The sequence below is a fragment of the Notothenia rossii genome (assembly GCF_949606895.1).
Source record: "Notothenia rossii genome assembly, chromosome: 1".
In the NCBI taxonomy this organism is placed as follows: domain Eukaryota; kingdom Metazoa; phylum Chordata; class Actinopteri; order Perciformes; family Nototheniidae; genus Notothenia; species Notothenia rossii.
This window is the reverse complement of record NC_136912.1, coordinates 85,867,309-85,894,936: the sequence shown is the minus strand read 5'-3', so window position 1 is coordinate 85,894,936 and position 27,628 is coordinate 85,867,309. Positions and strand designations below refer to the sequence as shown.

Here is a 27,628-nt window from a genome sequence, read left to right as displayed (position 1 = left end):
TAAACCACTTCCTAAAAAGTATTAAAAACGTTTAAAATCACTTGAGTTGCAAACTGAACAGTCATTAATAGCCGACAAGTGGAAACAATCATACATAGTGATTGATTGACATTTCTGTCTCCCCTCATTCATTCATTCATTCATTCATTTGTATTTATTCACACAACCAAAATGTATCCCTCCATCTCAAGATTATATATTTGTTTACCTGTGTCCACCCCCCACTTCCTATCTGTGTGTAATTCCTGTGTCTTTGTTGTTGCAAATCAAATAATAATAAAAACACGTATATTGCCTATATTTTTACCCACCTCGCCTTCTTCCCAGGTGCCAGCCAATCTGATGTCCTTCGAGTGACGGATCCTGAGGAGTGTGACTGAGCAAAGGGAGGTGGAGGAAAAGGAAGAGGAGGAGGAGGAAGAGGAGGAGGAGGAGGAAGAAGAAGAAGAGGAGGAGGAGGAGGAGGAGGAGGAGGAGGAGGAGGAGGAGGAGGAGGAGGATTGACTCAGTGGGAGCTTTCACTGCCATGAGCTCTGACCGCCGATTCTCCAATTCTAGCCCTGCCACCACTGCCTTAACCAGAGGTGTGTGTGTGTGTGTGTGTGTGTGTGTGTGTGTGTGTGTGTGTGTGTGTGTGTGTGTGTGTGTGTGTGTGTGTGTGTGTGTGTGTGTGTGTGTGTGTGTGTGTGTGTGTGTGTGTGTGTGTGTGTGTGTGTGTGTGTGTGTGTGTGTGTGTGTGTGTGTGTGTGTGTGTGTGTGTGTGTGTGTGTGTGTGTGTGTGTGTGTGTGTGTGTGTGTGTGTGTGTGTGGACCTGCACCACTGCTCGTGTCTCCCATTGCTCTCAGTGTCTTTTGTTTTTACTGTCCAGCACCTCAGTGGAGCCGCTCGACTCCTCCTCTCCTCTCCCTCGGATGGACAGAATTTTTTTTAAAAGGGGGTTTACTTTTGTTTTGTGTCCCCGCCATGCTCGAATGCAAGATTCCCACGTTTTTAATCGGCTCGACCCACAATCACAACACGCACACTCACATCGGACTAACCCGTTGGACTTTGGAGGGTTTGAGAAGGCTTTTTTACCTACTCGGTTCACACTTTAAATTGTTGTTCTCTTCATTCACTTGTGTTGGCTTGGAGTCACAGGCTTATTAACCACCTTTACTATTAGATCACGTCGAAGTAAAAACGTAAGGGCTCTGATTCGCTATCGATCCCAGCAAAAGCAGTCCCCACACTTTCTGAATGTTTCTAGGTTTTATTACATAACACTCCCCCCCCCCCCCCCCCCCCCCTTTTCTCATATACTCGTTAAGTGTTCTGTATATTCTGCAGGGTTGGGTATAAATGGGCAAATTTGCATAAGTTACAGGAATCTTGTCTATGTTCCACAAAGGTACGATGAGCCCAGAATCTAAGCTAAGACGTGTTGGAGAGTTAACCCTTTTACAAACATGTATTTCATGTTCTCCAGTGTTGTGTGCGACGCTTGGTTGACCAGACTCACACACATACTAAACACTAAAGACTTGAAACTGTGAAAGAGCCCAAGAGAGAGAGAGAGAGAGAGAGAGAGAGAGAAACTAAAGACTCATAATTTCATCCCCTCTGATCATCTTCTTGTTGCTTGGTATGGTCCGAGCCTCTGGTCTGGAGCAGACATTCAAAGCTACCTGGAGCCATACAGAGTCTACTTTAAGTCTTGTTTGTTAATATTGTTTTGTGTTGTTAGTTTGTTTTTTGGGAGGGATTGTGCAGTTCAAAGTATTACCGTGTAGTAGATGACCGCACAGCAATTTAGCTTTGTCTGTTACATTTGAATGTTACATTTTGTGTGTTTTTCTCCCCTTTTGGATCCGTCATTTTGAACATATATTTTATGTACATGTGAATTTAATTTGATGTCTTCTTTTTTTGCCCCTTATAACCAGGACCCGGCTCAATGTTATGCCCTTACTGTGTTACATCTGATTTGGAATATGCACCATGGTTATGATTAGTGCCAAGGGATGAGAAACTGTTGCCAGACATGATCGGTAGGACGGATATGACAATGATGGGAAGCTTATCACCCTCTAAAATTCATCAAATTCTAACCTTTTTCTTTTTTAAATGGCTGTTTACAATGTATGTTTACACAATCCTTTGCCCAAAATCACAATCCCTTCAATGCTCCACGTGAACTGTACAAACAGTAGTATTACAGTATGTAGAAAAAACAAATGTCCCACCTATCATGGGGTATATTTAGCTCAGTGTTTCAGGTCGTTGATAAGGAGTTACAGAATGGAGAGGGGAACATACTCGCAGCACCCTAATGAACATTAGTTAGTCTTCTTCAGTCAATAGAGACACACGGATGCATTACAACTGTCCTTAGCACCATATACAAGTCAACAATTCACGCTTTACGGGCGAACAGACAAAAACAAGCCGAATCAAAGACAGCTTAATGCCCATAAAGAGATGTTAAGTCCTTTGTAAATTAAGTAAAGAAAAGATGGCCAAGGATGAACCTGTGGATGAGTGAATGAGTAAGCCAAAGACGGGCATATTTAATATGTGTATGCATTTGTGTGCCTGTATACACTTCTCTATTTTTCTAAGACATAATTCTGTCGTTCACTGCTGGAGCGTTACAGCTACCTAATCCTCTGAGTGCCACAACTCCACGCTGGTTTGTGTTCTGAAAGAAGTGGAAAATGGTACTTATCTGTGTCCACTGTGGTCTGGGAGAGAGCTTTGAGCTGCATACGTGACAAAATCACAGAGCTGAAGCACCATGGAGGATACAAAGGGTCTGTAAATGAAATGGGTGAAGCAGAGTTTAGAAGATTTAGAGATGGTTTACCTGTGTTGGTGGAGCTTAACCTGCTGCCATTTGCGAACTATTGACAGATTAGAGCAGTTAAACACCAATTGAGGCTATAAAAAAAAAGCAGGAGGAGCTCGTTAAAACCAAACCAGATGTAGACAGTCAACATCTTATCACACTTCCCTTCATATATATTTGCTTTATCTGATGTTAATTGAGATAGTGTGAATTACATACATAACCAGGTTTTGGGGGGAGCATCTTGGAAGGCTTATTTCAATCAATTTGGGTTAAACAATCTTTCCTTCAAGAATGACCCAGATCATGTTGAGCGCTTCTGTGAGTTTTTTCCTCACTGTATCCTGAGTTTACACAGTTTTATTTTGTATTATCATTTATGTACAGTCTATGGTCAAAATAATGGAAACACATGTTTAATTTTGGGATGTTTTGCGGTTTTAGCTGACTCACTTCTTAGATTTCATGGCCAAACACTGCTAACATAATGACCCCGCGATGGTCTATCTTGGGATGCGAGTGGAAAATTCAATTTGTGGTTATTAGAGAAACTTGATGCTCGAAAAAAAAATCCACTTTCTGTGGTGAGTTTTTTGTTGTTTCCCTTAAATTGATCATACTGTCAACAAATGCACAATATTCCCTGTATTACCTGTTTTTGAGTGAGTCTGCCTTTTGAATTCATTCTTTTAATATTCACGAAAAATGTTTAACAGTTGACATGAAGATTTCCGACAGGAAGTGTGTTCAGAGTGGTTATGCTATACGTTTGTCCTCTGACTTGGTGGAGTAGTGGAGTCAATGTGAATTTGGACAGGCATCATTCACTGTTTACCAAGGACGTCATCAAAAAGGGTGATGTGTAATGACCTTTGACCTTTACCTTTGTTCTGTGTGTGTCTGTCTCTGTCTGCCCGTGTCATGACTGTGGCGGCGCTGTGACCTCCCTGCTGAGTGATGCGCTGCCTGCTGTGAAGACTGAGAACCAATAAACACTCTGCCCTTTTTTACTCCACACATCTGCTCCATGCTCATTGTTCTGTTGAAGATTGTGTGACTGTTTATCTTTGAGTGGAGTGTGGTATTGAGTGTGTATTTGATCAGAGTTGTATTACAAGGTTAAATGCTTTTTTAAATACAATCAGTTCCAGCATTTTTCCAAGCTGCTGTTTGAGTTGTTGCAGAGCAGTATGGATGACGGAACTACTGGAGCTGTGAGGGAAGTCGCCTGAAGGGATTTCTCCTGCAGAGTCGGTCTAATTTCTTTGTTAGTCTTGCTCCTTCTATAACAATTCATAACAAACTTAAGTTACTGGACTTGTGTTGGCAATTTATTCGGTCAGTATTTTTGTAATATTTTATTTATGACGCATAAGCCTGTAGTTACAATCACATAAATCAGTGTTTTCCTTTTTATTGCTAACTAACTGAGCCGCTGTGGGTTTATCAAAGGGGATGCAAGGTTTCTCTTAGTGATATTTTAAAAAGGAAAAGCACGATTTTTATTTATTTTTCTTGTAGATAACAGAAAAAAGTAAATAAATAGTAAATAATGTTTAGTCCACTGTTACAGAGTTTCTCAACACAAAGACCCAAGGAAGAGAATACCGGGACCCTGTCATGTACAATAAGTTACTTAGGGTCTTAAACGTAAAAATACAATACTGAGATGCATTACAATACAGGCATTGTATACAAATTGGCACACTTAACAAATGAGAGGCATGACATAGTGATAGACTTAGCCTTACAATTAAACACAAGCACAATTACAGAAATAAACGGATCAGATATTAAATAATACTAAAGCAAGCATGCTGAAAAGGTCACACAATTATTTTTGAGACATACAAATTGCACATCATACACATCTAAGTGTTATGTTGGGTAGCTAAGGGTATATGCTCATCCTCTAATTTGGCATAATGAATCTTGCATGTATCGCAATGCCTTCCCCCAGCAGTGGATGTAAACAGGGCAGCACTGCCAGCTGCTGGCGGCCTGCAGCTCCTGCAGCAGGAGGAAATGTTTCGGAAGTGGACAAACAGGCCGGAGAAGGAATCGATGGAAAAGGGCGGAGGAGAGGCAGCTACCGGGGCATTGAGGAAATGATCAACCACCGTGACTTTTAGCGGAAGCACCATCTAGACAAAAATAAAGTCAGTATTGCAGGCTTGACAGGCCATTTGAATCTCTCCGGTGAACGTCATATGGCCATAAGGTAAGCCCGCTTGGTCTGCAGCAGAGAAAACAACAGACGACGTACTGTAACGTTAGCTAGCTGCCAGCGTTAGCTAACCTACAGCAAGGTGTGCATAAGCTTGCTAAGCAGCTAGCATTGTCTTCATATATGTGATTGTTTATTGCAGATATGGTGACACAAAAATGTTAATGCGGAACTATCCTCGTAGAAAGCATCTCAGTGGAGCTATGTTTGAGAGGTTTTAGGTGCTTGTGTGTAGTCAGTTTGGGCAACCGTTTCCTCTCTGGTGTTAAACAGGGCAGTGCATAATGAAAGAGCGACTGTGTGAGAGGAGATTGCCTGCGTGGCCAAACCTGTTTTGGCAGAGCTGTGTCAACACGAGCGAAACTGGAATGTACTATTTAGAGTCCATTAATGGCCAGTGGTGTAAAGTGGTGTAAAGTAACTAAGTACATGTACTCCAGTACTGTACTCGAGCACAATTTTGTGGTGCTTGTACTTTACCAGAGAATTTCCATTTTGAGCTACTTTCTACTTCTTCCCCACTACAAACCAGAGGTTAAAAGTGTAGTTTTACTCAATTACATGTACACCTTTGGTTACTTTGCAGATTTGGATTAATGATGTGAAATTGTTCAGCACCTAAAAAGGACTTTAGTTACACCTGGAGTAAATCCACAAGCTACACTGCAGTATAAAAAGTCATTACAATTAGCTACTTCTTTACCAGCTTCGATAAACACATTAATGCATCAATAATTATAATCCAAACATAAAAAATATTATTCTGAAATGGGCCGATTTGCATAATAAGTACTTGAAGTATATTTTGATGCAAATACTTTTTTGTACTTTTACTTGAGTAACATTTTGATTGCAGGACTTTTACTTGTAACAGAGTATTCCTATTCACCCACAAGATCTTAGTACTTCTCCCACTTCTGTTAATGGTTCGCTTGGTGTCGTTCTGTCACAGATAAGATAGTATTAACCTGTGTTTGTTGGTGTTAATTAACCACAGCAGAGTTGGTTACCTGCCAGCTAAATGTGGCAGTTGTAGTAGTTTAACTGCCTGAAGGAAAGCTCACAACATACAAAGCAGACATGTTTCAGCAGGTGAATCCAACATGAGGCTTTCTAACTAGAGGAACATGACTTAGGTTAATTTTTGTTTTCCAACGTTAGACCATCAAGCCAGAGGGGCTGTGATGGGACCACCACCTGCACCATAGCACTACCTGTCCATCATCTGCTCCCTAGAAACAGGCAGGGTCTAAAGAGAGGCAGAGTTCCTCCTTCTTCCAAATCCAGTGTTATAGAGGGGGGGATGATATGAAATATGAAGGTTTGAGTGCTGTAAATGTTGCCCCACAGCTGGTAACAAAACTGGGGATAACAATGCGTTCAGTTTACAGCCAAAGTACACTTTGCTGTTGATTATGCACACAGTTCAAGTTTTGCACAGTCCGTGCAGACCGTGTCGTCCTGATGTATCGTGGACAGGCTTCAGCTGTGTTAGCTGCAGTATTGGGTGATCATCTGCCCGGAGGGGAAACAAGCAAGATCAATCGGTTCTCTCCGCACATTATTGACAGTACATTTTTCATCTCCCGATCTGTTCCCTTTCCTAGCTCTCCTCTGTCTCCACTGCCTTAACCTTGTCTCGTTCTCTCCCTCCAGGTGCCCGTTTGCTCAGCTTCTACAAGACAACAGCAGCTCCTGTCCTTCAGAAGAGTCCCTCTGACGTCACAGGCTTGGCGGCGAATTGGAGTTACAGGGGACATGCATCAGGGGTGAGGGGGCTTCGCTGCGGGGGACACACACAGCGTCGGGTGAGGAGGGGTGAGGAGATGAAGCTCAAACAGCGTGTGGTGGTGCTGTGTGCCGTGCTCCTCCTGCTGGGCCTGGCCAAGATCTTCCTGCTGGATGGAGGCGAGGGATCTGTGGCCAGCCGACGAGACCTGAAAGCGTTTCGCAAGGTCAGAGTGCCACTCAGCTGTTTTCCTTTTCAGCCTAGTTTAAAACATCTATTAAAAACATCAGGGCTGTCATTTAGGAGAAAAATAAAATACGATGCACATGATAGTTATAGACTAAGGCTAGTAACCATACTCAACAGTGCTTATGAGCATTTGGCAGACATGTACATATCAGTATTGTAGCGAGAAAACTTTTGCAATATTACATTACATTTCATTTGCTTTTATCCAAAGCGACTTACAGTTAGTGCAAAAACCATAAAGATTCAAACTTCCAAAGAAATCAGACTCAGAAACGGGTTTATTACCAGGTAGGTTTACACATACGAGGAATTTGACTTGTCATGGTGCGTACATAAAAATAAAACATGAATTAAAACACAGGTAGGGAACTAGAATTTTTTTTTTAAATATAACGGTATTTACATTAGAACGGAATGAAAAAAAGGAATAAAATATGAATAAAAATCGGCAGTAATAAAAAAGACAAGAAAACAGATATCGTGTACATATGCATATATATTCACTTCTACTACACATATTGTACATAAAGTGTTATCACCCACCCTTAACAGATGGAAGCTGGCCTCACGCTGTCTCGGGCGGCCCGCCTCACCCACACCCTCCAGTCTCCGTGGGAGATAGCGAGCCAGTGGGTGGGCCCCAGAGAGGTTTACCCCGAGGAGACCCCGGAGCTGGCTGCTGTGCTCATGGCCCTCAGCAGTGCCAGGGTAGAGAGAGCAGACGTGGGCTATAAGGGCACGCAGCTCAAAGCCCTGCTGGTGCTGGACGGGGGGCAGAAAGTGGTCTTCAAGCCCAAGAGGTCAGATTTATTGATAACAGAATAACACAGTAATATTTTATGTTTAAAGAAATGTAAAAGGACCATTTGGATGTCACCTACTCACCTTGAATTATTGATGAAAACTTGTTGTTTTGCATGCCTCCATGAGAAATCAATCATTTAAATACAGCAAGTGTAGAGGAATTCAATCAAATAGGGGTTGCATTTAAGAACAGCAAAAGTGTACATCAAAAACATACATTTAAAAACTCCCAGTATAAGAAGTGGAAAATGTATAATAATATATAAGTGTCATAGATCCAGTTGAATGATCACTATTCTCAATACATGCATTTTCACTGAAACCTTACCATAAACACACTCCTGCATAAACAGTACTCACACGGACAAGCAGCAGGCCTTTGCACACTTACGATGTGTGGAGAGATTTAAAACAGAAGTTTAGGTGAAAACGGCCACCTTTTACTAAAACTCTTCAACAATATTCCTTGTTTTAAAATTATTTCTTCACTGTGGATGCTTGTGAAAAAAACAAGCTTTCTTCAAGAAATTCAGCACAAAACAGAGTCAGCCAGTATGAAACAAACAACCATTAAGGTAAAGTATTCCTTTCTAAGTGTGATAGAGCTTTCTTTCTTGTGTCCTTTCTACCATTCCATAGATATACCAGAGACTACGTGGTGGAAGGCGAGCCATACGCAGGGTATGACCGACACAACGCAGAGGTGGCTGCTTTTCACTTGGACAGGTGTGTCAAAAATAATTATCAGTGACAACTTTGTTGATTTATCATTAGAGCTGCTGTGTAATAATGTTCCGTTACATCCGTCCTCTCTGCAGGATCCTGGGCTTCAGGAGAGCTCCTCTAGTGGTTGGGAGATACGTCAACTTGCGAACGGAGATTAAGCCGGTCGCCACGGACCAGCTGCTGAGCACCTTCCTCATGCAGGGTGAGCACCTGTCCACCTTTTCTACTCCCCTCAACTTTATAGTTGATAAGTGACTGTTTTCAGAAGTTCCAAAGTGAGGTAGGTGTGTTATTGTAGGGGTCATTTCCTTTTCTTTTGACTCATCTCTCCACTTTCCCACACAATCTGATTTCAGTTTTCTCTCTGTCCACTTCACTTTTCTCAGCAAATTGAACCAGGACTAATTGGCCTAATCCTGTTTAGTGAGGGTTTTGCATAATACAGTTGATATTGAGTATAACACCATAACTGATCCTTTCAAAGATACATGGATAACATGTATTGCAAGCTAATACTTCAGTAAATGCTACATTTGTTAAAGGGGAACTCCAGCAATGTTACACACAAAAAGCAGTTCAAGGTGTGAGAAGACAACCCTGATGATGTCATTTGGGTTATTTTGTATACAAGTTGATGTTTTTCTATTCATTGTCCAGAAAAGGTACTATGTCATGAAACCAATTTATATTTGAATATAAAATTACCTTTACCCTGATTCTATCCATATTGCTGCCTACTTAGAGCATTCATTATCTCATGATGAGTAGTCGTATACAAGAATGAAAAAATCTCTGCATTAAAACCAGACATAGTATTTTTGTATTCCATGTATTGTTAATTCTCGTCAAAATCTGCTGCCTACAATACCCACAATGCAGCTTGACCAGTTGGTGGGTCAGGTGATATTCTAATAGAAATAAATGAGAAACAGGCCACGGATGTCTGGTATGCTCACCTGTGTCTAACTCAACACTGGCAAACAGATATTAATGTGTTAAACACAGACCACCGGATCTCAACCAGCTCACTAGAAGAGTGTCTGCTACAGTCTCGACATATAGTCTACTGTTTTTGATGATTAAAAGGTATTTCAAATGTCAGCGTTTTTTGTAACTTAGTCAGCAGCTCATGTTCTGCATTGTGGGTTTTAACACAATGTATACAAAGTGTTCCCGGACTGGTTGACCAGCCACATCCACATGTTTTATATTCTCTACGTTTCAGTTACCGTCAATAAGTGTTGACCTTCACATGACTCACCGCTGTAACGACCTTTACGGTTGTGGTGTACACTACAGCGAGGGGACAGAACACCACCTACCCTAACAGGGCACAGGCAGCTACACAAGTGTGTCAATATGTCCACAGCACAAGTGATTAATAAAGAGCAAGTTCAGAGTTAACAAAAAAACTAATACCGGCATCAAATCATGCGGAAAAAATGTTGGTTTTATCCGACCTGTTTATAATTATATGACGCCAAGATATTTAAAACACAATGCAAGATAGATTGTGAACATCTGCTCACAATGTTGAAACCCCCAATCTCTAGACTATCACACCCTTTACCACAGTTTCCATTCAATTCATTTTCTACTGTATAAACCATTGAGTGCTTATTCGAAGAAAAAATGGAACTCTGTATATAAATACTTATTTCACCACCGCTTTAGGTGAATCCTAAATCCTTTATTTCCCCCCAAAGTGGGGAAATGTATTTTGTTACTGTGAAAGGAGGGTTCAGATACAAAGGCTACAATAACATGAGTCTACAATGTATCAAATAAGGATAGAGTGCTTGGAAATGGACTTTGGAAATGTTCTTGATGTAGAACAAAACGTGAAAGCGACTTTCCGTTAAGCTGAAGTGTTTATTTCAATAATAAAATCCTTCTTCACTTTGTTATTGACCTCTGAAAGAACCTCCTTATCTAGACATGTTGCACCTCTTTCCTATTTGATCATTGAGAGGAGACGTCGGGGTCAAGTGGATTTATTTGTACCGTTTGCCTCTCTCTCTCTCTCCAGGTAATAACACATGTTTCTATGGAAAGTGTTACTACTGTCGGGAGAGCGAGCCAGCGTGTGCAGAGGGGGAGATCATGGAGGGGTCTTTAACCCTTTGGCTGCCGGACGTCTGGCCGCTGCAGAAACACAGACACCCCTGGGGACGCACGTACAGAGAGGGGAAACTGGCCAGGTACGAGTTTAAAAAATTAGTTTTGGTCAGGGAAAATCTTATGACTATTTTTGTTAATGTTTATCTGGAGGAAATGTTGTTGTGCTGATCAGTGCGAACACGTTTTCCACAGTGGTGGTTTTTGGGGTATGGGGTGATAAAGAGACTGACCTGTACTTTCCTGATCTATTAAACAATGTCTCTCCTACACTTTTATTCTGAGAAAAGCTTTGAGGGGGGTTGGGTATGTTTGTCATCAACTATGTTATCATTCAATGAGTGGTTAGAGATGTCCATCATACCATGTTGTGGTTTCAGTGTGGGCTGCAGAGAGATTATGGCTGTGAACGACTTCCAACTCGTATGTGTGAACATTAATATCACTCTATTTTTAGCCTTGAACCTTTTAACTTTAAAAAACATTTATCTGATTCCATTGGGTTTTAATCTCTCTCTTTCCAGTGGGTGATTTCACGTCATCCATTTCGTCACACTTCCTGTTTTATTATCTTTCCCTGTGGTTCAATAATCTAGAAACTATTTAGGTTTCTATTTACAACAGCACACGTTTGAGCATGTGAATAAGAAACTAGAACTGACAACTAGTTGTTACTGCTGACAAATATCGATTCACCACTAGGTTAAGCTAGCAGAGCAGGATTGCAACTGTAGTTGTAGATGCCAATGTGTCATTTTACAGGGAATGGATTGGCCGATGTTTGGAATTGTCTGGTTATTAGGGCTGCTCAATTAATCCTATTTTAATCGCAATTACGATTATGGCTTGCAACGATTATGAAAATAACGTAATCGAAATAAAACTATAATGTTTTTATTATTTCTTTTTTTTTCAAATACATTTTTTTTTTAATTGGTTTTTCAGTTGAATTATACTTAAAGTTCAGGGTAATCAACTGTTAAAAACATACTGTTCAAACCACTGTTTTCCTCCAATAAATGGATGTTTTCAAAGTAAATGGATAATCGTTTTTAATAATCATGATATCAATTATTGACCCAAATACTCAAGATTATGATTTTTGCCATAATCGAGCAGCCCTAGTGGTTATCGTGCTCATCTGGCATGTAGACGCTATGGGACTAGACAGCATAAATGCGCCTGCGTCAGGTTGTCTCTGATATAATGTATTACTGTATTCCTTCAGGCACGGAGACGCCGTCTTCTTCTGGTTATAAAAAGTTCAGACTGGCCTTTTTCTGGACATCATTTCCATTTAGGATCTCATTATCAGAATACAATTGTGAATGACAGCTAAAGGGGCTATTCTGCTTAGAGATGCTTTAATTTAGGTATCACATCGTTATATGGATATCACAGACGATTCAAAAGCACTCAGTGGTCAATGAATATTAAGCAGAAGCTGAACCTTGATTCATAAATAAATGTGGTTAGGCTTTGTGCCGACTGGTGCATTGCAATACAGTTTACTCACAATGACAAGGAATGTATTATTCTGAATGTGAAGACACCCTATGAATGTCATCAGAATGAAGATGAATATCTAAATAGGCTTGCTTTCATTACTTCCTTTATTCAAAGCAATACTTCTTCTTGTGTGTGTGTCACTGGGGATATGAATGCAGATATCTCAGACAGCATATGGCTCAGTTCTGTCACGATAACAATTTTATATTGTCAAGCAAGGTGCTTTTGCCTGCAGACAGTTAAACCTACATTAGCGAGGCCTGGCATACTACGTCATGGCTTGATAATTGTATTAGTACAGCTGATGCGCATGCTTCACTTGAGTGTATGAGCATTCTGTATGGGATAGCAACGACTGATCATATACCTGTTGCTATGTCAAACATCTAGCTGGGCTAACAAGAAATGTAAATAGTGCTCGAACAGAAAAACTAGACTGGTCAACCCTCTCAAAGGAAGACATTACATCCTGTTATGCTCAGACAGATACATCCTTAACTAATATTCATCTACCTAGAGATGCAATTATGTGTAGTGATGCTAACTGTAAGGATGCAAAGCATAGGGGTGATATCTGCTCCATGTACAATGATATAGTAAGTGCTCTGTATGAAGGCAGTAAGCCTTACTACAAACGTAACAATAAGACGCATAACATCAGGCCTGGCTGGAATAGGTATGGAGCTGAGTATCATGCTGAAGCCTGTGAAGCAACTAAATCATGGGCTCTGGCAGGCAGACCCAGACAAGGGTCTGTATTTGAGTACAAGAAGCTTACTAATTCAAGACACAAGTATGCTATTCGCTTCATCTGTAAAAATGAGCAAGCTATGAGTGCCAATTCCATGGCTAAGAAGCTGCTAAGTAACAATGCTATGGATCTTTGGAAAGAAGTGAGGGTTATTAATAACTGCAAAATATCTCTACCATGCACTGTTGACGGAACATCCGGAACAGACAACATTGTGGAGTTATGGCGACAGCATTATAGTACCTTATTCGACTGTGTCCAAAGTGAACTCTATGGGGTAGATGATATTGATAGCAATGAGTCAATTGTGATAATGCCACATGAGGTGTGCCAAGCTATAAACAAGCTGTCGGACAACAAAGCAAGTGGTGTAGATCATATTTCTGCTGAACATCTTAAATATGCCAGTGTGAAGACAGCTCCTCTTCTTTCTATCTGCTTTACTGCCTTTATGAGTCATGGCTTGTTACCAGACTCAATGTTGTCTGTTCTGTTAGTCCCAGTTATTAAGGACAAAGCCGGTAAAGTGGGAAGCCTAGATAACTATAGGTCCATAGCATTAGCCAGCATATTGTCAAAAGTCCTAGAAAGAATTCTGCTGGACAGATTAGATGACTCTATTAACACAGCAGATAACCAGTTTGGCTTTAAGGCTGAACATGGCACTGACTTGTGTATATACGCCTTAAAGGAAATTGTCAACAAATATAGAGGTAATAATAACTCATCAGTTCTTATGTGTTTCATTGATGCTTCTAAAGCCTTTGATCGTGTTAATCATAGGAAGTTATTTGTTAAACTGAGTCAAAGAGGGGTGCCCAAATACATTGTGAGAATTCTGGTCTACTGGTATGACCACCAGACTATGCAAGTGAAATGGGGCAATAGGGTCTCAGCCCATTTGGGGTTAGCAATGGTGTCAGACAAGGTGGAATTATGTCCCCGGTTCTTTTTAACCTTTATATTGATGGTCTGTCCAAGCGACTGAGAGCCTGTAATACTGGATGCATGATTGGCAGTACTCTCGTGAACCATATTTGTATGCAGATGATCTTGTTGTGCTGAGTCCATCTAGCGCTGGTCTTCAGCAGCTTCTTGCTGTTTATTCTGTGTATGGTTTGGATCATGACATCAAATTGAACGCCAGTAAGAGTGCTTTCATGATCTTTAGAACCAAAGAGGATAAATGTCTTACATTTCCTGATTTTAAATGGTCTGATATTAATCTTAGTGTCTGTAATAAGTTAAAATATCTTGGACACTTTATTACAGAACAAATGACAGATGATGAAGATATTTATAGGCAATGCCGCATGATGTATGCACAAGCAAACATTCTTCTACGCAAGTTTAGTGCATGTACAGATGGAGTGAAGATGTCTCTGTTCAGAGCATATTGCACACCACTCTATTCTGCACATTTATGGTCAAACTACAGAAAAGCAAGTTTACGGAAACTTCAAGTAGCTTATAATGATTCCATTAGAATATTGCTGAAGAGACCTCGATGGTCTAGTGCAAGTGAAATGTTTGTGGCTGCAGGAGTCAATATTCTACAAGCTCTTTTAAGAAATCTAATGTATAAATGTATTTGCCGGCTTAATGACTCTGATAATGAAATCCTCTTGGCCTTATCGAACATAAGGTTTAGTACTACACGCTACCAATCACAGCTATGGAGACATTAGTTGTAAAGTCAAACAGAGCCTAAGGCTTTAATAAAAATAAAATAAAAAAGAGATTACAAGTAGTAGAATATTAATAGATATGGATACATAGAATAACACAATATCTCAACTTTATTCAGAATTTAAATCATAAATGCTACAAATATGTTTCATTTAAAGACAAACCACCAATTATTAGGATAGACAACAGGTGTAATGATCGCAGGCAGTCCTGCCTCCTTTGGCAAGCTGGGTGTAATCACCCTAATTACAGAGCCCAGTGCTGCATCCTCAAGAAGGGTTTAAATAGTAGCTGTGTGCGATCCTAGTAGACGGAAGCGTGTAGACGGGAGGCACTTCTACCGAGTCAAGACAGGCAGCCGCTAAGATCACATCCATCATGCTGTGAGAGCTCAGCAGAGCCGCTAGTGAATGTTTAATATGCACGTGTCTTGAAATCAAGTATAATCAAGTATCAGAAACAATGAGCGACGTGTTTTGATCGTCATATGGACTTTGTTCACATTAGCATGCATCGCTAACACTGAGAGCTAACCTGTACTGGAGAGAGTATGTGTAAAAAAAAAGCAGGAAAGAAAAAAAGGAAGTCACCTTGTGGTAAACCCGCAAGAGAAAAAGCATTTGAGCTCCATACTGTTTCAGAAATAATCTGCGATGTGGTTTGGAACATGATATGGCATTTAATCACAGCAGTGTTTAGCTGTGTCTCGTAGCGTTCTGAGCAGGCACAAGCTCCCCCACCTCTTTTTTTTACAGCTAAGAACCCCGACCCTGCAGTTCAGGGCTGGAATAGAGGGATATGAGGGATGTCCAAAATGCATTATCTGTTTGGTATTGCGAGCAAAACACATCATATAATTACTTTTATATAGTTTTATATATCTGAGACCCATAATTTATGCCTAAAAATAGCATAATAGGAAACTTTTAAAACAGACAAAATATATTGAATATTTTTGAGTGGCAATCGCTCATCGTTGTGCGTGTGCGTGTGCATGGATGTCATACCATTAATTATAAAACAAGATTTGTATGGATTTGTGTGTAATCATCCAGGTGGGAGTACGATGAAAGTTACTGCGAGGCGGTGAAGAAGATGCCTCCGTACGATGCGGGGCCCAGGCTGCTGGACGTCATCGACACGGCCATCTTTGATTACCTGATCGGGAACGCTGACCGCCATCACTACGAGAGTTTCCAGGACGATGGCGGCGGCAGCATGCTCATCCTGCTCGACAACGCAAAGAGGCGAGTCATAATGTCAGAGCACACAACTTTCATTCATGGTCAGCACGTATCATTTGCAGAGTTGCTTGATAAATGAATCCAAAGATTTAGAAAAACTTTAGTGAAAAAAAGAAAACCCTTAAAATTGAAATTGTTAACCATGAGATATAAAATTGGATATAAAATAGGGTGACCAAACGTCCTCTTTTACCCGGACATGTCCTCTTTTCACGCCCTGTCCGGGTCGTCCGGGGGGGGTTTATAAATTCATGAAAATGTCCGGGTTTCGTGGACTGTTTGCATGTACTTAAATTGACTGGCGCATTGCACAGAATACTACGGTACTCTGTTGCGTGTGTGACGTAATCCCTGAGTCTGGCGCATTGCACAGAATACTACGGTACTCTGTTGCGTATGTGACGTAATCCCTGAGTCTGAAGCTTTGTGGGCGGCTCTACAACTACGCTGACACACAAACAGAGGAAGGGGACAGAGCGGGCCGCAGCTCACATTCACAATGCCAAAGCGCAAATGTACTTTTACAGATGAATTGCAGAAGAAATTCCAAATGTACCGACCCGGTCGGAACAAATGGGAGGCGGAGTGCACCGTGTGCAAAGCTTGCACATATGTGTGTGTGTCCAATAAAGGTGCAGGCGATCCTAAAGCGCACATGGACACAGACAAACATAGGAAAGCTGTGCAAGGTGAGAGTTTGTCGGCAAAGTTGAAAGACTTCTTTGTTAGACCAGGCAAAACAGAGGATGCTGTAAATGCAGCGGAGGGTGCGTTTGCATTTCAAACTGTGAAACATCACAACAGCTACAGATCTATGGATTGCACAAGTGCCTTGCTAAAAAAAACATTTCCAGACTCTGACACTGCCAAAAAATTCAGTAGTGCGCGCACTAAAACCGAAGCCATTGTCAATGGTGTTATAGCGCCCCACTCGATTGATGTCGCACATGAAGCACTCAAAGAAATCCAGTACTGTGGTGTTTCTACAGACGGGAGTAACCACGGAGCAGTGAAAATATTCCCAATCATAATCCAGTACTTTGACTGGAAGAGGGGTGGCATGCAAACAAAATTAATCGAGGTTAAAGACACACCAAATGAGACAGCAGAAACCATTGCACAATATCTCATTGAAACATTGGCAAAAAACAATTTGTCTGAAAAATGCATTGCATTTACTGGCGACAATTGCAACACAAACTTTGGAGGAATCCGACGTGATGAAGGGGGAAAGAATGTGTTTGCAAATTTGAAGAGGTTGCTGCAGAAGAACACTCTGATCGGTGTGGGTTGCCCAGCACACATATTGAATAATTGTGTTCATCATGAAGCAGACACAATAGATATTGACCTTGAGAATATCATGTTCAAAATCTACCAGTACTTCCACATTTACACTGTGCGCACTGAGAGCCTGAAGGAGTACTGTGATTTTGTTGACATTGAATACAGAAGGATGCTTTCTCACAGCAAGACAAGGTGGCTGTCATTGTTCCCAGGCATTGAGAGGATGATACAGATGTTTCCAGCCTTAAAGGCATTCTTTCTGTCTCTGCAAAAACCACCCATAGTGATCAAGAAGTTTTTTGAAAACGAATTCAGTGAGATCTACCTCTGGCACATGCACTCACTCATGTCTGCGTTCCACACCCACATTCAAGACATGGAAAAGGAGAAGAACTCCATTATGGAGGTAAAAAAGGCTGGGGGCAGCATGTCCTCTTTTTTGGAAATCAAAATATGGTCACCCTAATATAAAATGTATTCTCATTAAATAAAGACTTTAGAGTTAGATATGCCTACAGCTTTACCTGAAATCAGTTAACTAACTAGAAAAGTATGTTCTTAATTCAATCAGCATGTCTGGCCTTTTATAGAGTCTCAATTTTCTTGCGAAGAATACATTTTCCGACATGCCCATATGCCGGGAATGTGCTTCACACTACTGATTTGAATTGCAGGCTGTTTTTAATATTATTCAGACTCTTCTTTTAAATGTTGATAAAACTAAGGTAATGCTATTTTCAAAAGCCAAAAAGACACCAGAGACCGCTTTTGATATTGTTACTGCGCAAGGAAAAGTACTTGAAGTGGGTGCCTGTTATAAATACCTTGGTATCTGGCTTGATGATTGTGTCTCTCTTTTAAACTTCAGGTCAATAATCTGCTTAGAAAGCTGAGGGCTAGGTTTCTTTTTCAGAAACAAGTCCTGTTTCTCACTTGAGGCCAGGAAAAGGCTAGTCACTGTGACCTTTTTACCTGTAGTGGACTGGCGATTTGATCTATATGAATGCACCTGCCTATTACCTGAACAAGTTAGATACCACCTATCACAGTGCACTGAGATTTGTTACTAACTGTAAAGCACTTACTCATCACTGTACCCTGTATGCCAGGGCAGGTCTGCCTTCACTAACTGTACGGAGGCTCAGTCATTGATACTTGTTCATATATAAAGCCATGTTTGGTAAACTCCCACCGTACATCTGCTCTCTGATCACACAGAGAGTTGCAGCTAGCTATTGCCTGAGATCACATGAGGTGATCTTGTTACATGTGCCAAGTGCATGGATCGACTTAGGTACGAAAGCTCCTCTTGCTTGGAACAGACTTCAAAGATAATTGAAACTGAGCTATTTGGTTCCACTGCATGGTTTTAAAGCTCTGATAGGTGAAATGCTCTTTACTACTGTTGGTACTTGTAAATGTCTATAGGTATGTAAATGTAGCATGTAAATATGATGTCCTTTATTGTTTCATGTGTAACCTACTTGCTGCAGGTCTCCCATGAAAAAGAGATCAATGATCTCAATGGGATCTACCAGGTTAAATAAAGGTTTGAAATGAAGCAATAAATCCAGCAATAAAATGAAAAACAAAGGAACATACTAGCAAAGCACTTATATACTAACGAAGCACTTATAGGACTGGCTTATCTAAAGCCAGTTCAGTAGCACTTGAAATGGTTTGGCTCTATGAAACCTGATGTACGATGTGATTCTGTTTGCTTCAAGTTTGTATCTTCCTGGTCGAATGCACTTATTGTAAGTCGCTTTGGATAAAAGCGTCAGCTAAATGTAATTAATGTAAAAGGATACCGGTTTATAACTGACTCATGATTAACCGTTATTTCTCAGAATTGAGGACATCAAGACGATAATCACTCTTTGAACTTATTTTGCTTTGGTTTCTGAAACTGTGGAAAACCTTCTATTTCACAGCTTGGCATCTTTTTCAAGAAATGAATCACAGTTGGCAGGATGTTCAAACGCAAACTGACCATAACTTCTTCTATTGCTTTGAGTAATCTCAGTGGGTTTAGGAAATGTGTATTTGGTGACATGTCTGTGTTTTGCCTTTACATTATTTTTTTTTTAATCGTTTATTTGAACCGGGACAGTTCACATTGATGAACACTTTAAACAAAATAATGCTTTCAAATGTAAATGAGCCAGCTTTGAGCTAATTTCCATCTGTAGTCCCGTCACAACATTTATGAACATGACAGTTATATACAGTATGTCACACTTTGGGACTGCGGGAAACGGTATCTCGATTTCTGGATGTATAACATATGTAGTAATTTTGACAATAAAGCTGACTTTGACTTTGAAGTGCATTTAGCGGTGATTGCACGTCTGTTTGTTTCTCAACCATTCTTTGAGTTGACCTTTAAAACTATTGAGAGTGGGACGATCCCGTATCTCAGTTGGGAGGCTATTCCACAATGAGCTGCCTTTAATGGAGTGGAGTGGTTTTGATTCAGATCAGCTCCAAGTTATCTTTTTAATGATCTCTATTCAGTCTGTTTTTAGCTTGTCCCAAAATCTATTTCAAAAGTTGTTGACAGGTTTATTTAAATGCTGTTTACAAACCACATATTTGTCATCCTAATGTAAACCTGAGGACCCCCAGCAGCCACAACAACTCTCTCTTGTGGTGGGCTCTGCTCAGTGGAGGGTGTTTTAGAGACGTTGCATTTCAGAACGGTTTCAGAGTAGGTGTGCGGTCCTCCTCAGCGCCGACGGCCAGTCGGGTGTAGCTAATGCATCTGAAGGTTCCTCCTTACCGCAGTGCAGACAGGCCTCTGGCTTCAGTCGACTTACTTTCTTTTTTATGTTGTGTTTTCTCTCCTGCAGCTTTGGGAACCCAGCTTTGGATGAGCGAAGCATCCTTGCTCCGCTCTATCAGTGCTGCATGTGAGTACTCATCAAATGATCAAACCTCTATTTTTGATAATAACTATCCTTGGTTAACTCGACTTATAACACCAACACTGGACATTTTATATTTAATACAATATTCCATTCCATGCACACTTGATGTAAATAATATCCTGCTTATATTGAGTATATTGTGTTAACCGAAAATTGGCCCATCAATAGTGTTTTTATTTTTCAGACAGTTTATAGATTGTTATATCTTCACTGTCATCTGTATATTTTTCTTTGTCTCTAATGCTGGTTTATTTCTATTTGGAGATGTTAATATTTTAGAATTGTTTATTTCTACTCTTTTAATTTGTTATTATGTGCAATGCCTTGTTTTGTTTAATGCTGCTGCAACAAAAAAGTCTCCCAAATTGGGATTAGTAAAGTCAATCTTATCTTTATCACTATATCTCTCTGCGTCAGGGTCCGTGTTTCGACGTGGAACAGGCTGAACCTGCTGAGGAGTGGAGCTCTGAGCTCAGCGATGCGCCAGGCGCTGGCCTTCGACCCCATCGCGCCCATCCTGGCTGAGCCCCACCTCGCCGCCCTGGACAGGCGTCTGTCGGGCGTCATAGCAACAGTCAAGCAGTGTATGGAGACGCAGGGCCCCGACAACACTCTGATTGAGGACCAGATTATCCTCACACACCCCTAGACACAAGGGACAGGAGAGCACAGCGGGACAGGAGCAGCCAGGAGCCTCAGGGTGAAGGTGGTTTCAGAGGCAGAGAGTGAAGGATCCTCAGGGCACAACAGAGCCTCTTCTCCCTGGTCCTGTCCATGTTTTTCACTTTGATTCGACTGGAGAGGCTCTCTAAAAGGAATCACTGGACTCAAAGTGGTGTCACCTTAGCTATAGAAACTTTTTCTCAGGACTGTTGAACACCACAGGAGGGTATCCGCTGTGAGAACGCCTTCCTCTGCTATTCCTGCCTCGTGCCAAATTCTGCCTCCAAGTCCAGCTTCTTTTGCAGGAGTGAACTAAGGAGGGAGCCTGAAACTCAGAGAGATGGAGACACTAAAAGGAGCAGGATGGAATCTGAAAATGAGCCACCAAAGTCTCGATGAAACAAACTGTTCAGGCGTGTTGCAGACTGTTAAACTGAAAATGAACTTCCTGTTGAATTAACAGGAAATGTTAGAACCGAAAATGTTTTTATTGTTTTTTTTTCCTCATTGAAACTTTGATTGGAAGGAACAGAGGATTCAAACTTCCCCCATCATTGTGTACATATTTAACTAAGTAGGGACATAGAATTATGAGACAATACATTTGGGAATTATAATATTAAATGACGGTGGGTGGGGGTGTGTGAGTTTGCGAGCGTGTATGTGTGTATGGAAGAGCGCCATATTGTGCCGTAAATTAAAAAAAAGCTACTGATATGACAGACTTGAAGAGAGGGGACATGGAGGGCTGGGTGTGGGTTCATCTTCAACATTAAACTATGATCTATTTATTATTGGTTCTCTCTGTCGTCTCTTTTGCCAGTTGTTTCACACAAAGTCTGTTTCAAAATATGCTTTAGGGTACTACTATACGGACATTAGTTTTCAGCAATGTAGTTAGGGATTCAAATATTTTTATTTTAGTAAGATTTATTCTGGGATGTGTCTTCATTTCCCTCCTCATTTAATCACTTATTGCACCCTAAATTAAGCTCAAATGTAAAGTGTCAGCTCACCTCCTTTAATAACATATTAGTCTGATTAGGTATGATTACAAACGGCAGTGTTTCCATTACCTTATATTTGTTTATCAACTTATGTTTGTTGTAGTGACTCATTGTCTGATTTTGACCCTCAATTTTGATCAGAAGTTGGGTTCAATTCTGTGTTTGGGAGATTCAAACCTATACAACAGCTGACAGCCTGTGCTAATGTGGTTTACACATAGATGATGTTTGAAGTGGGTAGGTGTTTTTTAGTTGTGGTTTGCACACCTGTGATGAAGTCTACAACATCCAGCTGTCTTACGTTCTGATCTTCTAATGTGCACACTTTGTACATCTGGTGTAGAAGCAAAATCATTAAAAAATAAATCTAAACATTTACTCAAAATAAAGCTCCTGCTGAGGCAAAAGCTAGCTAATCTCATGCAGGGAAAATATCCAAAGACCAGACAAGAAGCGTTGTTTTTGTGAAGTTAATTCCAATGATCCAACATGACAATGCTTTACCTGCCTTTTCCTGTGGCCTCCTTGTCTCTTACCCTGGTTAAAAATAACATGTCTGGTGTGCTAATCCCACCTTCACCTGTCTCCAATGAAAACCTGATCACCTATAGGGCCCAAAGCTTCCTTCAAGACAAAAGCATGAAGAATAACACTAAATAATGATACATCTACTATAAACAAAAAAAGCAAGAAAATACATGTTTAACTAGTAAATAATATAAATCAATCATTGTAAGAAGGTCTGAATGTTTCCTAGTTTAACAAACGTTTAACCTTATGCGTTTGGATTTTTACTTTCACCTCATGTTTGACTGTGAAAGGATGTGTGGGCCGCTGATTATTAGTCAGATAACTCTTCCTCAAACTCAATCTTTACTCTCAACCTCATCCCCTTTGAATCTGATATCTCTGCCTTCCTTGAATTGATATGTGAGGTCTGGCACAGATCTCGGTGTTGTCTGCTGCTGATGGATTTCCCCATTCAAGTGAGTGCTTCTGTTACAGGTCATCTTTCACCACAAGCTTTTATCACTATCACTCGACATGTTGTTCATGTTAGCGGTGTTATCAGGGATACAAAGTTTTACCTTCAACCGCAGAAGGGAAACTTAATTGTGAAACCAAGATCCCCCTCCCCTCCTTCCCACATTCAGATGTTCACTCTCAGCTGCCTCTCCAGCTTTGTTTATGTGGTCAATAAGCCGGATGATGTGGGGCACCTGTTTCGTTTAGACTAAGCAGGTGTTTAACATGAGACACATCTACCAAAACATTGAAACGTTGATTCAAACCACAGTTTTCATCGTGTCGAGGCATGCCAGGTCGTGTCAGTCAAGGTGCCTCTGCACAGGGACAGCACTGAGTACCCTTATTAATTCATTTTGTTTTGACACTCAGATCTAGTATTGTGTTTGTGACATTATACCAAACTAAATCTGCTCACACATCTATAATTTGTAAATACATGTTTTGCTACTTATCTTTAATCAATGTATGCGCCTCTGGGACCGGGAAGCAGTCTGCTAAGTGGGCTAAAAATAATCCCACACATTCATTTAATTTCGAAGTGCTACAGATAATATATTTCTTTTTGGAATAATGTATATAGCATCTGGGATGGACAAAGTAAGCACCAAACATTCATTGTAAACTCGACACTGAATATAATAGACAGATCAAAAAGTCCCTCCACCTGCAGTCACAGAAGTAGAACAATCTGATATGAAGTCTGTCTTTCTTTAAATTAAACTAATGAGACTAATCTCTCCAAATAAGAAAGCTATACCACTATCAGGAATTTGTTTAACACGTTTAGGTAAGGCGAGGCAAGTTTATATAGCAACTTTCAGCACACGGCAATGCAAAGTGCTTTACAAAATAAAATAAAAGACATACACAGAAAATCTCATGCACAATGTATCTGCACTTTTTAATATACCACCAGTGCAGAAGATCCTGGACCATTTTGTAAATTTAATATGTATGACATTTTCGGACCTATCACTAGAAAAAAAAGCCTGTTTTAAGTAGACTTAACAAGACATATAAGTCAATTAAAGTAGCCTTTATTATTCCTGCACTACAGTTGTCTGCTTTAAGACTGGCTCTGTGTAAGTGTCCTCTGTCAGGTTCTTTTTTTTTCAACTTGATCTATTACAGGGAGATGAATGTCTTGTGTCTTTGTTTTTTAGAAACAAGTCGTGGCTCAGCTTCGTCCCTACACTGATGAATATTATGGGAACATGATTGAAGTACAAATGGGAGGTTAGTGTGTCAGTATCACAGAGTCCGTGCTGCTAACCAATCAGCTCCCTGTGCGCTGGTTTCACCCCTGCCTCTTGATGTGTGTGTGTGTGTGTGTGTGTGTGTGTGTGTGTGTGTGTGTGTGTGTGTGTGTGTGTGTGTGTGTGTGTGTGTGTGTGTGTGTGTGTGTGTGTGTGTGTGTGTGTGTGTGTGTGTGTGTGTGTGTGTGTGTGTGTGTGTGTGTGTGTGTGTGTGTGTGTGTGTGTGTGTGTGTGTGTGTGCGCGCGCGCGCGCATCGAGCGTGTGTGCATCGAGCCTGGCTCGATGCATCCCCCCACCCACACACACACAAACGCACAGGAAAAAACTTTTAATTGTCGTCCACCAGCGGTTTCTTTCCAGTCACTCCCTCCTCTCACTTTGCCCACTCTATTTTAAAAGCCGCTTGAAGTCATGCATGAACTCACAGAGCAGATCGACGCGAGGAAGAGGATGCAGGCTGACAAGGGCCGCGCGCTCCATCGGGACAAGCGCACGAAGTATCTCGCGGTGATCGTGGTGCAGAACGTGTTGGTGACCGCGTGCCTGGTGGTCACGCTCTACCTGTTCTGGGTCGTTCAGGTGAGTCAGCCTTGAGTGGACTGTAGATGATGCTGTTGGTGGTTTATTATTATAAACATATATAAGATATTCCTTCAGTTTAATGCTATTATCTAAGTACGGAAGAGTCTCCAAAACAAAATATTGAGATTAAAGTCAGAACTCTGAGGAAAAAGTCTAAATTCTGACTTTAATCACCGAATTTTGACTTGTTCTAGTCTTGTTCTAGTTTGACTTGTTTATTTTTTAAACTTTTGATCACATCCCAACATTCTCACCTGAATTCTCATATTCTTCTATATCCAAATCCTATTTGAATTTAAACCACCTATAAATAAATGCTGCTGGAAATGTAACTTCATTTGATAATTTTCACAAATCCAGATCTTATCTTCATCTATTTTTGCACATCTTTTTTAAAACATGCAATTAAACCAATCTTACTGATTGTCCTAAATCCATTGCTTTTTTGCATTTAATACATGGACTTTTAATGTGAGACATGAACGTTTTCCCCCATGCTTTATCAGTATATGGAAACTTCCCCAGTGTGGCTCTCTTTAATTTATATTATAGGTGAGTAACAGCAGGTTGTGCAGGAGTCTTGTTAATACAAGTCATTGTTAAATAAGACTAAATGGCCACAAGTGTGATGAGATATATGGGTGGGGCATGAGTCTGGAGCATCACTATTTTGGAGATTGACTGGTGCAGGAAAGTAGACTGAGACAGGATGCCACATTGGTCCTTTTGCCATGATCATATGAAACTAAAACTGTCTTCATAAATGCTACCTACACTGGTCGGTTTCACTCTGAATCTTAAGACTAAAGTCAAAATGTAATCCATAATAGAGGTGCTTCTGATAAACAGAGCAACAGAAATGTCACTTAAAAGTCAAAAGGAACAGGAGTTTCTCCAGATATGACCTGGATGACTGATCATCTGTATGAACATATATGCAGTGTAACTGTATCATGACTGTACCATTTGTTCTACATTTAGTCACTGGTGTCTATTGCAGCTTTCACTACAGTTATTAATCATCCGAGACTTTCCCTAGTTTCTGTCAGCCTTCTGTTTTTCACATCACCTAACCACCGAATCAAAACATCAGTATTTTGTGTTTTCCAGAATCAAGAGGCTTCTGAAGATAATGTACACATACAATTTAACCCAATAACAGGTGAGAAATATAACATTTATCTTTTTATTCAACACTCATATTAGAAAATGGGTACTTTTCATTTTCTCAAAAAGCGAAACAAGATTTAACCTTTTTCTCCTTTTCTATCATCCCCTTCTCTATCTCACACCCCTCAGTCAACTCAGGAAATACGACAGCGCAGTTTGGTCAAGTTAAAAGCAGCAACATGATGAGTCTCGCTGATGGGAAGAATGATGCGATCCACATCAAATGCACTGGACCCTATGTTTTGTATATGAAAGTGTGTTACAAGAGCATGGATGGAACGGAGACCGGGGGGGTCATGGAGCTGCAGGTGTTGGGGAGAAATGTCAGCTCTTTCTCCCTGCAGACTACACAGGAGGCCTGCAGGGGGCTCCACAGTACAGCCTACCTCAGAGAAAAGGAGGAAGCTCGTCTGCACTTGTACCCCACGGAGGGGTTCAAGTTTGAGAACATGACTGTGGGACTGAGCTATCTGCTGGGGAGCCGGTGTGAATACTGAAGAGCGCAGATGAACAACAAAGACATGAAGATTGAAAATGAACCGGGGCAATGAAGGGAGCTCTGCACATGTTTATCTGCTGCTGTGAGAACGGACACACTCAGCAGGACTCACACTGAGGGCATCCCTTTAGCTGTGTGAACTCCTCCAGCGATGCAGTTCGAATGTCAGCAAGAAATAAACAAACAAGTTGAGATTTGTTATTCTCATATAAAACTCAACTTAGCAAATAGCTACTACTTTTTTTTGTCCAACATTGGGCCACTGATCTTGAATCAATTTTATTGATTTATTTATTTCTATATAACTATAGATTATTATCAGATAATAGTGAGATCAATTGTGTCAAGATACTCAGGTAACTTACTATAATGTAAGATATGATATAAACAATTTTTTAACATGTGGAACCATTCATTGTTGGTATTTTGTCTGATGAAGGACTGTATGCTCATCATTTATCAAAACACTGGCTTATACTTCTGATTCAAGTGTTTTTTTAAGGAAGCTTCTTGAAGTTTGCTTTTAAAAGGCACTAAGTCACATTAACATAAGCACCTTTTTATGTGTTGAGCTCTCCTTCATATGTTAGTGCTTTGTACAGAGAGAAATGTTTTTTAAAAAAAAGCAATTTTGCAGTTGCCGTAGTTTTAATAGCGTATATACAGTATATTTATTGTTAAAATATGTATTGTTTGTAATTTATTTGCAAGTTGTGCATTTATTCATCATGTGAAGCCCCAATATCATAAAGTTGTGGGGCTCCAAACAGTTTTTACTTCTCCTGCATTTCCCCACTAGGACGCAGTCTCTCACCGACAGTCCCACTGATATTTGTTTATTTGGATGGAGAAGGGCTGGTGCTCCTCGGTAGTTAAACACATGTCAAGCAGGTTTTAAAAGCTGTAATAACCTCAGGGTAAAGACCAAAGAGGAGGCGTGAAGAGGGAACTTCTCTCTTTTGATTTCATCTGCAGAGGGCTCTCTGTGATGTTTCCAACATGCTTGTCTTTTTAATCTTGCTTGTAGTTATAAAGCAAGAACCAAGTGTTGATCGTATACTGTATTAGTGATGCTATGTTATTTGAAATAAAAAGCCATATTGTAATAATGATGTATGATATTTTTGAAGTATGCTTTAACATTGCACTGTCTTCAAACCATAATGTAGTAGGTTTAATGTTCATCCATTTAAAAATGTTACATTTAAAAATGTTTAAATCATTTTATCAGAGATCATCTGTTCAATCACATTTTGAATATCAGTGATGGTTCAATTGGTTACGGTCTATATTGGTATGAAAGTGAGCGGATGATTTGATATGAGAATGC

At 40.5% G+C, this 27,628-nt stretch overlaps 3 protein-coding genes across 7 annotated transcripts in view; all 3 read left to right on the top strand.

Moving 5' to 3' along the window:
• The window catches only part of ralgps2 (Ral GEF with PH domain and SH3 binding motif 2), a 68,426-nt gene extending 68,003 nt beyond the window's left edge, over nucleotides 1-423 (top strand). For all 5 annotated transcript variants that reach the window (XM_079656766.1, XM_079656765.1, XM_079656767.1 and 2 more), the window contains one exon: nucleotides 328-423. In XM_079656766.1, coding sequence (XP_079512892.1) covers nucleotides 328-357 — 30 coding nt within the window. In that variant the 3' untranslated portion in view covers nucleotides 358-423. The remainder of the gene's footprint in view (nucleotides 1-327) is intronic.
• Nucleotides 424-4,779: 4,356 nt separating this feature from the next.
• On the top strand, nucleotides 4,780-21,545 carry fam20b (FAM20B glycosaminoglycan xylosylkinase). Its single transcript, XM_079682135.1, has 9 exons — nucleotides 4,780-5,049; nucleotides 6,712-7,010; nucleotides 7,586-7,833; nucleotides 8,477-8,563; nucleotides 8,656-8,765; nucleotides 10,593-10,764; nucleotides 15,686-15,877; nucleotides 20,014-20,073; nucleotides 20,509-21,545. The coding sequence occupies exons 2-9, from the start codon at nucleotides 6,882-6,884 to the stop codon at nucleotides 20,738-20,740; spliced, it is 1,230 nt and encodes a 409-aa protein (XP_079538261.1). The 5' UTR covers nucleotides 4,780-5,049; nucleotides 6,712-6,881; the 3' UTR covers nucleotides 20,741-21,545.
• A 2,424-nt stretch (nucleotides 21,546-23,969) lies between these two features.
• LOC307019706 (uncharacterized protein) lies at nucleotides 23,970-26,296 on the top strand (the record flags this gene model as incomplete). Its single annotated transcript, XM_079650763.1, has 4 exons — nucleotides 23,970-24,026; nucleotides 24,447-24,626; nucleotides 25,740-25,791; nucleotides 25,929-26,296. Exons 2-4 carry the CDS (start codon nucleotides 24,459-24,461, stop codon nucleotides 26,294-26,296), a joined length of 588 nt encoding a protein of 195 aa, XP_079506889.1. The 5' UTR covers nucleotides 23,970-24,026; nucleotides 24,447-24,458.
• Nucleotides 26,297-27,628: the final 1,332 nt, after the last annotated feature.

What these genes read in the sequence shown, in the direction of transcription:
- fam20b (XM_079682135.1), top strand. Translation starts at nt 6,882, where the DNA reads ATGAAGCTCAAACAGCGTGTGGTGGTGCTGTGTGCCGTGCTCCTCCTG. An exon ending in GTGGTCTTCAAGCCCAAGAG is followed by an intron (nt 7,834 to 8,476) that starts GTCAGATTTATT and finishes ACCATTCCATAG; the next exon opens with ATATACCAGAGACTACGTGG. An exon ending in CTGCTCGACAACGCAAAGAG is followed by an intron (nt 15,878 to 20,013) that starts GCGAGTCATAAT and finishes TCTCTCCTGCAG; the next exon opens with CTTTGGGAACCCAGCTTTGG.